This window comes from Tubulanus polymorphus, chromosome 4 (genome assembly GCF_964204645.1).
Source record: "Tubulanus polymorphus chromosome 4, tnTubPoly1.2, whole genome shotgun sequence".
Taxonomy (NCBI): domain Eukaryota; kingdom Metazoa; phylum Nemertea; class Palaeonemertea; order Tubulaniformes; family Tubulanidae; genus Tubulanus; species Tubulanus polymorphus.
Genome location: NC_134028.1, coordinates 23496479 through 23510235, shown reverse-complemented (window position 1 = coordinate 23510235; position 13757 = coordinate 23496479). Strand labels below are relative to the sequence as shown.

The 13757-nt window shown below is 37.0% G+C and overlaps 3 protein-coding genes across 3 annotated transcripts; 2 read left to right on the top strand and 1 right to left on the bottom strand.

Annotated features, from left to right (window-relative positions):
• Positions 1-1552: 1552 nt before the first annotated feature.
• LOC141904077 (uncharacterized) lies at positions 1553-4333 on the bottom strand. The gene is made up of 7 exons (XM_074792527.1): positions 4268-4333; positions 3989-4189; positions 2975-3110; positions 2193-2304; positions 1961-2119; positions 1778-1884; positions 1553-1693 (listed from the first exon to the last, which is right to left on the bottom strand). The coding sequence occupies exons 2-7, from the start codon at positions 4186-4188 to the stop codon at positions 1646-1648; spliced, it is 762 nt and encodes a 253-aa protein (XP_074648628.1). The 5' UTR covers position 4189; positions 4268-4333; the 3' UTR covers positions 1553-1645.
• A 660-nt stretch (positions 4334-4993) lies between these two features.
• Positions 4994-6041, top strand: LOC141904221 (uncharacterized). Its single transcript, XM_074792782.1, has 3 exons — positions 4994-5225; positions 5313-5431; positions 5645-6041. Exons 1-3 carry the CDS (start codon positions 5174-5176, stop codon positions 5870-5872), a joined length of 399 nt encoding a protein of 132 aa, XP_074648883.1. The 5' UTR covers positions 4994-5173; the 3' UTR covers positions 5873-6041.
• Positions 6042-9601: 3560 nt separating this feature from the next.
• LOC141904644 (retinoid-inducible serine carboxypeptidase-like) lies at positions 9602-10915 on the top strand. The gene is made up of 5 exons (XM_074793277.1): positions 9602-9679; positions 9754-9819; positions 10055-10132; positions 10423-10577; positions 10663-10915. Exons 1-5 carry the CDS (start codon positions 9622-9624, stop codon positions 10726-10728), a joined length of 423 nt encoding a protein of 140 aa, XP_074649378.1. The 5' UTR covers positions 9602-9621; the 3' UTR covers positions 10729-10915.
• Positions 10916-13757: the final 2842 nt, after the last annotated feature.

Sequence of the window (13757 nt, the reverse complement as noted above, 5' to 3'; positions counted from 1 at the left end):
TTTTGACACATTTTGGTGATTGTATTGTAGATCATACCCGGGACTTTACACCCTAGCGATGAATCCACTAATGTCCCATATTGGCGCAGTTGCGCTACAGTTACATCTGGTTTTGATAGATCAAACAAGATCGATAATTTAGCGAATACACGCATGAAAGTTGCGCCGTACGACTGATGACAGGCGAGTTCTTCGAGGTTGAAACCGTGGCAAACAGCGCAGTGGTAGTTCCTGAATATGATGTTGAGTCGTGTATGGCTCACTGTTTCCACGTATTGATGACATAACGAATCCGTCTGATTCGGACACCTCGTAATCTGTCGATGAAAATCCGCGTTAAAACACTTCGTCGTCAGTAACCTGTCCCATTTAAAGATTACGTCATACAGATTTTTCAATCGTGGGAACAGTTTGATGTTGACGGCGGAACTATCTTCTGGCCGTGGAAATTCTGGATGGACGAACTCAATTTGGACTTGTTTCAATTCGAAATCATTCGGAACGGCGTCTATATGACAACTGAAGCAATAATAGTTACGAAAAAGAATTTTTCTGTAAATGACTGGTGTATATTGGATTAGGTCGGAGAGTTGTGAATTGTCATCTATATTAGAAGGATTTTGGCAAAGTTGACGGATTGAGTTATCGCGGTACTGCAGCGGACACATCGATACTGCCCAAAGATCGTCACGTCCTTTGGCATACATTTCAAAATATGGCACGTCGAAATTGACGCAACTGACGTAGTAGGAAAACCGACCGTTTTCCAATTTCTCATCCCCGCTTATCACGATTGACTTATTTTCACTAGTTTCATAACTCGGACAACATGTTCCCATTAGATAACAGGATTCGGTTTCGGAACACCAGCTGCCATCGTTATAACAACTGGACACATTCGTCGAAGCACCTAAAACAGCATCCAAAATATCGTTGAAATTATGACAGACAACAACAGTGAATGAGGATTTTACAATATTAATGAGTCGAAGAAACAATGAATCGATATGAACTTACCGCTATAAATCTTCTTCGACGAACAAAGCGTCGCTATTCGAAATAAGATGCCGAGAACTGTGACGATAGCGAACATGTTTTCTGACTGGCGTCGACGACGGCGGGATTTGAAATGAAATACTTAAAGTAATGATATTCCAAATAGCGTGAATTCCACGCCTCGTCTACATTTAGGTTCTTAAATGATGAATGAAGATAGCGCAAAAGCTAATGCACTAATGGAATTTAGAATTGAATGAATTGCAAAAATTACCGATATAATCTCATCAGAAATAGTTCATTTATATTCATGAATGTTTACCCGTTTTTAAAAAAGGCAATCTTTTGAATATACGTATTCAAAATTGTGCTTCAATTCAGTATTCCTGAAGATGATCATTTTTAGGTTATAGTTGAAAAGTCGAATAAACTATTAGCTTAAGTAATATTTTTTAGAATTGATTATTTACTGTTAGAAAATGAGGTTTATCCTCACAGCTCGGCAGAGTGTTTCATTGGTAATAAAGGTATACACGAAATACAGAATAGCAATAAATACTTATAATTCAGTTTATTGTAATACATAGTCAGTTAAGCATAATCAATACAAGTTTGATCGCTTTTTATTCTGAGTTCATATCTGTCTACTTCAGACGAGCTCTGTGTTGAATGGATAGGGGAAGAGCGATGGTATTTGCTGAAAGAGAAAACCAGAGAAACTCAAAAGTATTCAGCGATTCGACGAGGACGAACACATTTTCTCATTGTTTGTTGAACTTACGTGTGTGGTTATTTCTTTCATCGGTTTATCACATAATTTTACCCCGTCAAGTTCTTTTGCATCCAATTTGTCAATCTTAATGTCAAACTTAGGATACACTGCCTCACCTCATAGTAGAAAGCATGGACGTTAAAAAGTGCATATACTTATCCGCGTGAGCCGATATTTTTTTTCTTTTTTTACCTCTACGTGGTACAAGTTTTATTCCAGAAATTTCGTTCAAATGGCAGTCTGGTAGTGAGTAGGTCAAATTCAATTCACTCAACGTTTCACGTATCACGAATGTCATTCCCTTTCCAGAATCGTCCGTTCCGTTCGACACGGTAGAACTGTCTGTATTTCCTAAAATATCAAAATCATTACAAATTACTGTTCCCATCCTTATCGCGCATGGAGCTATATCATTTTTACTCACTTGCGTAACAGCGAATGCTATCAAGTTTTTTCCCTACTTTTTTCCCGCGAAGAAAGGTCGTTTCATAATGTGCGTTCATACAATGACTTCCTGTTTTCATCGATAGCTTATTCTGTACGTAAAGATGTGACAATTGAATATTATATAAATTACAAACCTCTACTTATGCCGCATTGTTACTTAGTATTTATTTGTATAATGCTATGTAAATTCTAATGCTCGAACCACTAACTACCTATTATTGAGACCGGTCGTTTCCATAATATCCCTAGGGATGAACGTGGAAATAAGTGCATTATGAACCTCGTCGGTGACGAGTTCCATTCTAATTTAGAATGTTACTTTTTTCAAAATTTAAGACATAAATACTTACCAGCGTTCTACTACAGGCGATCAAGGCAATACGCACTTCAGGCACTTTTTAACACGGCAAAGTACGAGAAACGGCTTGCCCGTTATACTTTATAAACAAATAAACTGTTATAACACTACCCCCTGAAATACTCACCAAATATACTCCCAATGCACTATATTCCTCTTTTTTGATAGCGATTCATAAATATTTTTTAAAAGCGTGATTGTATCAGATCAATATTAATGAATGTACTTATGCAAAAACTCCTGCGAAATAATTTTGTTTTGTTTTTTTGCCATCTTCTGGCCACCATGTGTTATGTAATATTCATTGTAGGATAGACTAGGCAGTGCTCAAATTTTTTTTTCTGTAAAATAAGGAGGAAAATAAACTTTGAAATTTTGAAACACTGAAACGTTGTACTTACTTTGGTAAGGTCACCCATCAAGGCATAGTTCAATGGTCCATACCAACCATATTCATCCTTGCCTTCAAACCCAGCTGCTCTTTTCCTGTTCGCTATCGTCACGTAGTATTTCAATTCGTCCATATTTATCACGATTCTAAACGAACAGAAATTTGTATAAAAAAAATGGAATATACGTTTATCAAATCTGAAATAAACCTAGTATTGGAACATCCGAAAAATTGGGAATTCGTTGCCCCTGATCCCTTGTCAAAAGATTAAGTTGATCTACATAATATTGATACATTAATTTATTAATTTTGGAGAAAACGCTTAGATACGTTCATAATCTATAAAACATAATTCATATCCGATAACTGATTGTCTTACGATATACGTATAAAGAGTATGGTAATTGGACCTTGTGACTTACCGGTGTCTTGTGCGGTTGTTAGATGCCGTACAAACCGGTACATGTTTACATACATTGATACCTCGTATATAGTACCCATATTGGCGTTCGAAAATTAAAAATCACAATTGTAAACTTAGGCGCTTACTTTGTAAGTAAATATATTTCATAACTCTTATTTCATTTCTGATAAATTCTAATAGTTATTTTTGAGATGTGCTCTACGTCATCAATACATCGGGGCCTGACTGGTTATCGGCCAATTCAAAATTATCAATATTTGCAAACTTGAAATAACTTCATAGATCCTTGGTATTATGTGATTTACATCATATTGTTTATTGCGACCAGAGCATGGCCGCATTTCTGAGCGGCCATGCTCTGGTCGCTCAGAAAATATAATATCTATGATAGACCTATAGATATGACCATTGAGTAAACTGGCATGGAGAACCATCTATTTTGGATTGAGCATGGTGAACTGACAGATTCCAAATGATCGGAACGTAAAGCAATTTAGTTAAAACGGATAGTAAAATAGATTAGGAATAATAGCAGGAAAATAATAAATGATTTTTTTAACCTCTCGATCTCTTGAATAACAATACTTTGATAGTACATACCGTCCTTCGAGGATGAAAGTCGTCAAATCCTTGTTGGGATGATTCTCGCGACCGAAGTCCAAAAAGCGGAATTCATAGTTGCCACCAAATTGACGTGGAAGACAGCCACATTCGGCTCCAACATCATCACGCTTTTCTATATAGAAAGCATTACAGACTCCAAATGCCGCAGCAATGAACGCTATCAATGTAGGAATCATCCTGAAAGCGAACAATTTTTTGTTTCGAGAAATAAAGACATCATACATTTTCTTAGATAAAGGCGATCATTAAGCTTACACGAGCCTGGTACTTTGTCCTGCAATTCCTAAATATCAGATGACAGATACGTAGGAAAATTCGTGGCTTATTCTATTAGCGGATCATATATTACACTTATTATATCTGACTGTAATTACATAACTGCTGCTTTGGTGATAGATGGTAATGATGTCTATTACGATATTTTCATTCAAGATTGAGCCTCAATCCAAATAGAATAACCAAAAGCAAATAATTTTGGTCACTAACCCATAGATTGTCCGCTTATTTATTGCTATTAGCTGTTATTTCGTGTTAAATATTTTCGTACCAGTTACCGCCCATAATAACGCAGAGGAAAAAGTAAGCTAGAATTTTCGTGGCCTTTAATGTGAATTGATAATTACGTATCGTCTGCAAAATCGTGAGAACTTTCGTGAGGATTTATCATATATACGTGTCGTTTGTATCGTGGGGCGGTGGTTTCTCTTGGAATAAAGGCAGCTCTTTGGAATAGTGCAAGAATAGAAAAGAAAAACATTCAATAAAAAACATTTTTGAAACAAGTTGAAATTTTTTATTTCTCAATGATTGATCATTCCACGTCTAGATTTGTCTAGGAATTTAACAAAAGGAGTGTCTACTTTCGCTTGCCAAGTAGAAAACTCCCCGATACTGCGTAGACACGGGAATAAAGGATTTTTCAAAGACTAAAACATGAACTTATTGAACATACCGTGTACGAGGTTTTTACAATACCTGGAATTAGCGCAAATACTTAGTACGATAAATGAGGTCAAGCTATCCACGAGAATATTTGATATGAAAGTAAAACGCAAGTAAATAGTTCGAGATTCTCATTGTTAACATAGATATATAGATATCGTGGTTGCGTAAAAGGTATCAGTGATCAGTCGTATTTGCGAGTTGGTTAAGGCGAGAATCATGCAGAATATTTTCTTAGCGTTAATTTTCATCTTCTGTTCGTTTGTGCAAGGTAAAAATAGAAAAAGCCTTGTTTAATTACTGAGCATAATTGTGACTATCGGAAATCTTAATCGTAATTTTACTGTCGAATTTTCAGATTCGAATGGAACTGTATGCTACAAATGTTCATCGGATACAGATATCGCGTGTGGAAATCAGATAACGGTGTTAGCGTCTGACACAGTGACGTGCAATGCCCTGCAACTCTCCTGTCAGGTAAATACGAGACCAATAGATGCATACATACGGAAACGTAACGCACTCTCTCTCGAAATCATTCTTAATAAACCTTCTTAAGTTTATTTTTGTTCTGTTTGCAAATATTCTTACAACATGCTTTCTTATGAAATAAATTGATATTGAAATTGAAACTCTCTTTATTGGAAATCAGTGAAAATGACTGCATCGAATGTTTTTCTAAATTTGTAGATCAATATTCGCAAGGTTGGCGGCAAGGAGGTCATTTCAAGGGGCTGCGGCACTGGTAACAAGATGATATGTGAGGCGGAGGTTGCTGCGAAATCATTGGCATCAAACTGGGTGAGCGGATCATGTTGCGATTACGCGGACAGATGTAACAATGCTAGATCCTTAAAACCGGCCTCGACCATCATGTCTCTTATTCTATTCATATTTGTTTATTTGCGTTTCTTTTGATCTAAATATGTACCACAAAAAAACCTGTAGTTGCAGATGATTATAATAAAGAATGAATTAATCCTAGCTTTTAAGAGTTATTAAGAAATAAATCATTATTGCTGTTTTATGTTTTCTTATAGAAATTATAATTTATATGTTTTATGTTTTGTGTTGCGCAAATTCTTGTTTGCTTAATAGATAAATAAAAATTTTGATAGTCTTCGTCCATTTTCAAATCTTGTTTTCGAAATTGTATTTTGCGATGTTTTTTGGATTAGACAAGTTAGATAAGTTCTCAGTCTGTGCAGATAAATGAGTAGAATATGGAAGAGCTGACACCATTATCAGTTCATGGTTCTATGATTTTCGGACTTTATAAAACGTGAACGGCCTTCGCGTTTCCCAATCATTGCGTCGTGAATCCCGGACTAGGTTCAACTGTCAGAATGCAGAATCTTACTGGTCGAAATTTAAATCTGATCCTTGGCTTCGTAATCTTCATCTGCTAAAATGTAAGTATTCAGCAACATCTTTAATAATGTTTACCTTTTATTTGTAATCGATGACCAAATATTTTTATACATGACCTAAATATATGTTTCTTTTTAAATTTTCAGACTGCAATTCGATCTACTGTTATTGCTGCTTATCGGCAAATGATATCACATGCGGGAATAAAATAACAGTAATAGCCTCCCCGTGAGTAGAGTGCCCAAGTTACGAACTCTCTTCAGGTATATATCATTCATAGATATAAATCTTAATGATTTGATTAACTATCGATAAGGTCGTGCATGTATACATTTATCGCCTTGATTAAATCTATTAAACGTTTATACGAATTAAAATAGCAGCATAACTGCATGAGGCATTTTTTGTGTTTTTTTTGTTCCTCTGATGACGAGGTTTAGTTTGACCCTCGAAACTGTAAGCGGCAATAAACTATTTTTACAGAAGTAACTGTGGGTTTTATTTGTTAGAATTTAGCACTTGTAAATAGTACGTTGTATATAACGTTTGTTGTGTTTTAAAACACTTTTATTTCCCGTTTTGTAAATAATTGTAAATATTGTTTCTCCTCCATATACCATGGAAATTGTTGGAGTGTAATAAATATTCGTATTCGTATTCGGATTCATGTTATTAACTCTGTGAATTGTGTGTTGTCCCTCTAACACCTGTTATGGGTTTCAGTGCAAACAAAATAAAGATAGATAATAAAATAAATATCTTTATTATATATATGTATAATTTATACCGTCAGGATGAATAAAGTTATCTCATCCAATTAGTTTTTTTTTTGTTTTACTTGTCGGACGTTGCTTCTGAGCCGGGGTTGTTATGGACCACCTAGGTATGGTTCATGCCGGATATACTAGCGGAAACGCCCCTTACAGAACTGGGTCATCGTTCCTCGGGAGAGAATATGCCAATAAGTACATCCACGTTTTACAATAAGACTAAGTCATAATCGGCCCCGAATTGAAAGTTCAATTAATATAGCATTTCACCGTTCGCCCAACGATTTGGTAATGCATGGTAATGTTACAGGATCAAGCAGATAAAAGGAAACCGGTTTTTAGTTTGCGAACGTAATGAAATACCTCGAGGGATCGTGTAGGCTATAAATGTCGCAAATAATTCATAAAAGACAAACTAGTAATTTTCTATTCAATTCTCAAGACACATAAATCTATATAGGCAACATGGTAAGTCGGATTTTCGTTTCAGAGTAGATTATTGAAAAAATAACTTTTTTTTCGATTGAGCAAAATATTCTAAGTGATCGATTGATGTTTGTAATGTTGTAAACTACACGTACGTTTTTAGGGCAGGGCATTTGATAATCTGGCATATCAGGGCGATGGAAGAGGGTCTCAAAATGATGGTCAAGGTGAAGATATCGACGTTAGAACAAGATACAAAAAGTCGAGCCCGTGGCGTTGCTGTTGCAGTTTCTTTGCGGGTCTTGTCCTCAGCATATTGATATTTGTCGTTGTTGCACTTTGTTTATACTTTTTAGGTAACGAGAAACGAATATATAGCCATTCTTCAGAAAAATCAAATCGTTCTACGATACAAATCAAATTTATATCGCCTTGTTGGTTTAGAAGTGCGAACACCAAGGATTCCACCACGGTTTTGTTATGATATCACACTAAGAAATAAATGATTTTCAGCTCGTGCCTTCATTTCAGTATTGAAACCTCATTTGTGTTTCCAAACGAATGAACCGGTTTCGGCGAGCGAGGCCATCAAGAACTCTAAATGGGGTTACTCCGAAGTTCGCCCGGGTGCGTTCCTATTTTGGTGGCTCTATGATAGCACTTCCAAGTCCGGTCCAGCCGATAAACAACCCTTGATAATATGGGTCCAGGTGAGATGAACGCTATTCAGGGACGTCTGTTTTGGTGCATCATTTTCCACCACAAAAAGAAGAGAACCTAAAAATGTTCAATTGCTTAAGAATATCTCAATATTCTATATTCAAATATGGTGAACTTAACTAAGAATTAGGTAAAACGGTTTTCCTAAAGGTTACTCGGCCTTGAATGATGTTTTATATTTGTTTTACAGGGAGGCCCCGGGGAATCCGGTATAGGTATTGGCAACTTTGTGGAAATCGGGCCGTACGACATGCATTTGCGTAAACGTAAAACATCCTGGGTTGAGTATCGCAACAGTTCAACAGTTGATTAATGAATAAGGTTTGAAATGGTTTTGTATGAAGAATCGTGATATTTTTTTTCTAGGTGAACTACGCGAATATTTTGTTCACCGATCAACCGGCTGGAACGGGCTTCAGCTACGTCAACCACAACGGCCTTCTGGCGCAAACGACAAGCGACATGGTGGATGATCTACTCGTCCTGCTGAAACAGTTTTTTGCGAACAATACACACTTTCAGACAGTCCCTGTGTATCTTTTCGGGGAATCATATGGTGGTAAAGTTGTACCTCTCCTAGCAAAAGCTATGCATCTGGCAAGTATCGCATATTTTGATATGCCGAGGTTTTTCCGCACAACGCTTACGTTTTCATATAGTTTCATGATCAATAAGCCCTTTTACAGTTTCCAAACGCCATGTTTCCTTAACATTCCCTATTTTTTTCCAATTTAACTTTTTCATTTCGTTCATATCTCTGGAATCAGTGAAGAATGAAACGAAGTGAAAAAGATATCGATCAAACCGGCCTTTTAATGATGTCGAGCATCTTCTTTCATCATTGAAGGCGATTGAGAAGGGGGTTTTGAATTGTAATCTAGTTGAAATAGTGCTCGGAGGACCAGCGGCTAAACTCATCGATACGTTTTCGACGTATGGCGATTTCCTTCACGCAACCGTAAGTCAGAAATGTTAAGCATCAACTCTGGATTAAGACGTGCTTCATCATTTTATCTTTAAAATCGTTAAACCGTTCATTTGCAGTCGATTATTGATGCAAAACAAAAGCAGTTCATTGCCGAAGATTTTCAGAAAGTGAAAACCGCTTATGATAATGGGGAGATGGAATTAGCGTCAAATTTGACCGCACCTATTTTCGGAAGTTACCCCCCGGGTATGGATGCGTACAACATTCTAACATGGGATTCACGGACAAGTACGTAATGGATCTGATCCTATTACGCCACCTTGTAATGTTTACAAAGTAAATGTTATTCACAGGTGGCTTATGAAAATATTTTCGATAAATATTCTTCAATGCCTATCAGAATTCACTGTGAAATATCTATTTTAGAAACGTATCCAACCTTGCGAAGACTCATGAACGACAAGATCAAGCATTTGTTGAAGATTCCGGACCAAGCAGGAATCTGGAACGGTAGGTAAAAAGGGGATGGTTTCGTGAGGTCATTTTTGGGCCAAAGATTGGTATTCATCTTGTTTATATTTCAGAAGCTACAATGTTTGTAAATCTGGCACTCAGTATCAGCGATACCATGATACCGGTAGATGGCGAAGGTATCTATTCTTGAAAATCGTACGACTGTTGGTTGAATTGACGACCCATTAATGAAGCTTGGGAAGAGCCCACGAAGTGACGATGTGTACTTGATCGATTCTTTACTATAATTGCCTCTTTTGCTAAACTAAAAACTACAAAATGGCTTATAGATTCGCGTCGAATCGTCAGATTCTCCTAGTTTTTTAAATCTTATTGTTGGTTTTTCACTTTAATGCTACGCTTTGTTTTCAGTGGAATACCTACTGAATAACACAAACGTAAATGTCACCGTTTACAACGGACAACTCGATTTTGTCATAACCTGCCTCGGTAAGTGAATTTAGTAAAACTTTTTATTTGAATGTATGTTTGGCGACTGCAACATGATTGCTTGAAATAAATTTTGAGCCATATATTGACTAGCCACACTAGTAGCGAACAACAACTAGTAATAATCTGTTTCGCCGAAGTTTTTGATAGATTACTTCTCTGCAGCTTCGGAGATTTCTTTCTTTCTTATATTGACTAAATCACTTAACTTAAGTGAAACAGATTTTTAAGGTGTCCATCGTTAATATTATGGTTTTCTATATAAATGTGATAACTTGATGGATGAACAGGCACAGAAAAATGGATGAGTACCTTGAAATGGTCGAACATTACGAATTTCTTGAATACACCCAGAAAACCGTTGATGAAAACTCCAAATCCTGTAGCTTTCGTCAGACGCTATGATAAACTGTCTATGTACTGGATTCTGAACTCAGGCCACGAGGTCAGTGATAAATACGTCCAGTAACCAAAAACCTCTGGAATGAATAGAATGATTTTAACATTTTTTTCTCATATTTGTTTTATAGGTTCCAGCAGATAACCCGTATGCAGCTGAACTCATGCTATTAGATATTTTCGAAGGGGATTTTTGAATATATGCGGCTCACTTTAGATATTGCTATCAATTAGTCTAGTGTCGGTCTATGTATCCATCTTCAGACATTTGTTAGAAAACCTCGGGGTTTTGGTTGTTTGGTGATCGTTAATAATGTGGTCTTTTTATATACAAACTTTGTACTTGATACTTTCGAATTTATTTATATGTAAGTTATACATCTATGTCTCGACTCCCAATAAATGTATAGAATCTCATAATGAAAATTGTGGATTATTGTCCGTTAGATGGCATGTAGACAAGCCTTTCTCGTATAATCGCTTTTGCTTCGAGAGACTGCATCGTGCAAAATTCGCTTGTAATCCAATACATATCGGGATGTCAGTCATCAATTTCCTAGCCAGTAAATAGTATATTGCCCAATAACCTTCAATTATCTCTACAATCATCGGAATCCTGAATTCGGGATTCATTTTCCAACTAAAGCCAAATAACTGTGCACGGAGAAAATAGACGAATCCGTAGCAATAGAATCATACCCCTCATCAGCGATAATCCGATTTCATGTCTGAATTCATAAAAACGTCTCATAACTTACTGAGTGAATCCTCGGCCGCTATGTCAGTACTTATGCACGGTTCGATGGAAAACCGGCGGCCGTAATGAGCTCAATAAAGATATAGTTCTTGATCGATGCTTACAAGAGTTATCTACCCCTACTTGCGTAGAAAAAGAAAAAAGTATTTCGAAGATATATATGCAACGTTCTGGCGACTCGATAGTATTGTCGGATGGAATAAATGTTTCAGTGATCAGAAAGCCTTTTTACGTTACATTTAAGGTTTTCATTAAGCCGATGAAGTGACTCGACACAGGGAAACACGCAAGACAGAAACATGTTTCCCTGTGTCGTGTGCGTTCACGAGAAACGAGAAACGTGGTTTCGGGAAACTTCTATGTTTTCGAAATGTTTGTTTCCGAGTTTCTGTGTTTCCCTGCGTCGTGTGCGTTCGGCTTTACATCGTCGTTTATCTCAACGAAATAAAATCTACATTCACGATGACGTTTTACATCAGAAAACGTAGCTAGTCCGCGTATACAATTCAAATGCAAATACATACATTACAATTACAACGATTTGAGAAGGCAATTCTTCTAGACATTGAAAGAGCTTTTCACTTTTTCCAGGAGTGGAAATAAATTCGTGTAATCGCGCATTAACTCGCGTCGACTAAACACACAGAACGTCGGATCGCAAGATGTTAAGAAAAAAGAAATCCATTGATTAAATCGAGCAACGATCGCGAAAATGTGAAAGGTATAGCAACAATCCGATCGCTGCTCGTCAACTCGCCTTTCTTCTCTATTTAACGAACGACATTTTACTGGGTCTTATTTAATTAAAAGTGTATCGGGGCCGTCGGAAATGAATTAAACTCAGTGAGTAATAGCATTGATAGTTGACAATGGAGAAAATGCTAAGTGCAGATGATGTACGCCGTCATTCTCGACTTTCCCTCAGGGGAAATCGATGGTACCGATACACGCGAAGTTCGGGTAAATCAAAATAGATCGCTGTCGTACTGAAATATGAATCTTCGGAGCGTCCGACTGATGATTGATATGTGGTAATATCCAAACTTCTTCGCACTAAGATCCTCGACCCGCAGAAATTTAGTGCTAGCAAATGTCATCAATTGCCGTGTTCAAACCGATCCTATCACGCGCTCTTTCCCGTGGTAAATATCTGTTTAGCGGTTTTACGTGTTTAAACAATTGCCCCGCTTCGATTCTCCACGAATCCGTGTCGGTAAACATAACGGTATCTTTATGGCAGACGAGCATGGGAAAAAATAACGGCGAGGAACATAATCTTCGTTTTAGCATCGGACGAACGAAGCGCTATTTTTTAAACTCCTCAATTCTGCCCAAAGACTACAGGGCCCAGTTCCAAAGTTTTCTGAGTTAAGATTTACTCGTTGACTCATTGAAAATAAACTGATTTCAACTCAGAGTTAACTCTAACTCACAACTGTGGAACTGGGTCCAGTTGCCCGAGGTTCCAGGAATAGAGGCCACAGCCCAACAAGGATATCATTAGAACGGCTGATGTTCAAAGCTTTATCTTGAACAACGTTTTAGCAAACAACGTACTTTGGTTAGTGTATACACGAAGGAATGGTATCGACAAGATACTTCAATTTAGTTTTCATGAAGCACGGTTTTGTCATTTCTTAGCAAACAAACACTGAGTGCTTAAAATACCTGAACTCTTCTCGGTGACATGCCTGCGAAATCGTTATAAAAACAATTATCCTTCCCTCGATAGAAATGCGACTGTATTAGCTGGTTGGTTTGATGAAATGAGCTCTAACATTAAAAAAAAACTAATTTGAAAGTTTATCGACGCCTTGAAAATAACACATACATTGACAGCAGTGAACTGATGTAAATCTCAGCGTAGAGTTGACTTTTAACATCATTATTGTATTTTTTGTTCCTCTGAAGATGAGGTTTAGTTTGAACCTCGAAACTGTGAGGCAATAAACTGTTTTTACAGAAGTAACTGTGGGTTTTATTCGTTAAACACATATATCACTCAATACTGTCGACGATGAAAAAAATAACATTAAAGATCAATAGAGTTGCTTTTGATTTGGATACCGATGATTGAATTGAATTGACCGGCAACCAGTCTAGCCCGGTATATTGATGACGTAGTACACACCCTCTCCAAAATAATCGATAATCATGATCATCAAAATAAATGCCAAAATTCGCAATTATAATTGCTATTTTTAAACCCCAATATCGATGACGTAGTGCACATCGACTCACACAGAACCCCTATGCATACTGGCCATCAATGTATACGCGTGTACATTATCATTATCGTAACGGTTTTTACGGCGTTAAAATGTACTATTGGCACAAATTGTTTAGGTGTGTCATCCTTTAAGAGCAATCAATGTCCATCTAAAAAATCTTATGTTGTTAGACTGACGGCATCGAACGCGAGTATTTCTGAAGTGGTAAACTAGGTCACGAATAGAAATATTCTCCGGG

Coding starts and splice junctions, on each gene's coding strand:
- LOC141904644 (XM_074793277.1), top strand. CDS start 9,622: ATGAACGACAAGATCAAGCATTTGTTGAAGATTCCGGACCAAGCAGGA. Junction 10,133..10,422: donor TTTTGTCATAACCTGCCTCG/GTAAGTGAATTT, acceptor ATGGATGAACAG/GCACAGAAAAATGGATGAGT. Junction 10,578..10,662: donor TTCTGAACTCAGGCCACGAG/GTCAGTGATAAA, acceptor TTTGTTTTATAG/GTTCCAGCAGATAACCCGTA.
- LOC141904077 (XM_074792527.1), bottom strand. CDS start 4,188: ATGATTCCTACATTGATAGCGTTCATTGCTGCGGCATTTGGAGTCTGT. Junction 3,111..3,988: donor ACTTTCATCCTCGAAGGACG/GTATGTACTATC, acceptor CTGTTCGTTTAG/AATCGTGATAAATATGGACG. Junction 2,305..2,974: donor TGATGGGTGACCTTACCAAA/GTAAGTACAACG, acceptor CTTTACGTACAG/AATAAGCTATCGATGAAAAC.
- LOC141904221 (XM_074792782.1), top strand. CDS start 5,174: ATGCAGAATATTTTCTTAGCGTTAATTTTCATCTTCTGTTCGTTTGTG. Junction 5,226..5,312: donor CTTCTGTTCGTTTGTGCAAG/GTAAAAATAGAA, acceptor TCGAATTTTCAG/ATTCGAATGGAACTGTATGC. Junction 5,432..5,644: donor CCCTGCAACTCTCCTGTCAG/GTAAATACGAGA, acceptor CTAAATTTGTAG/ATCAATATTCGCAAGGTTGG.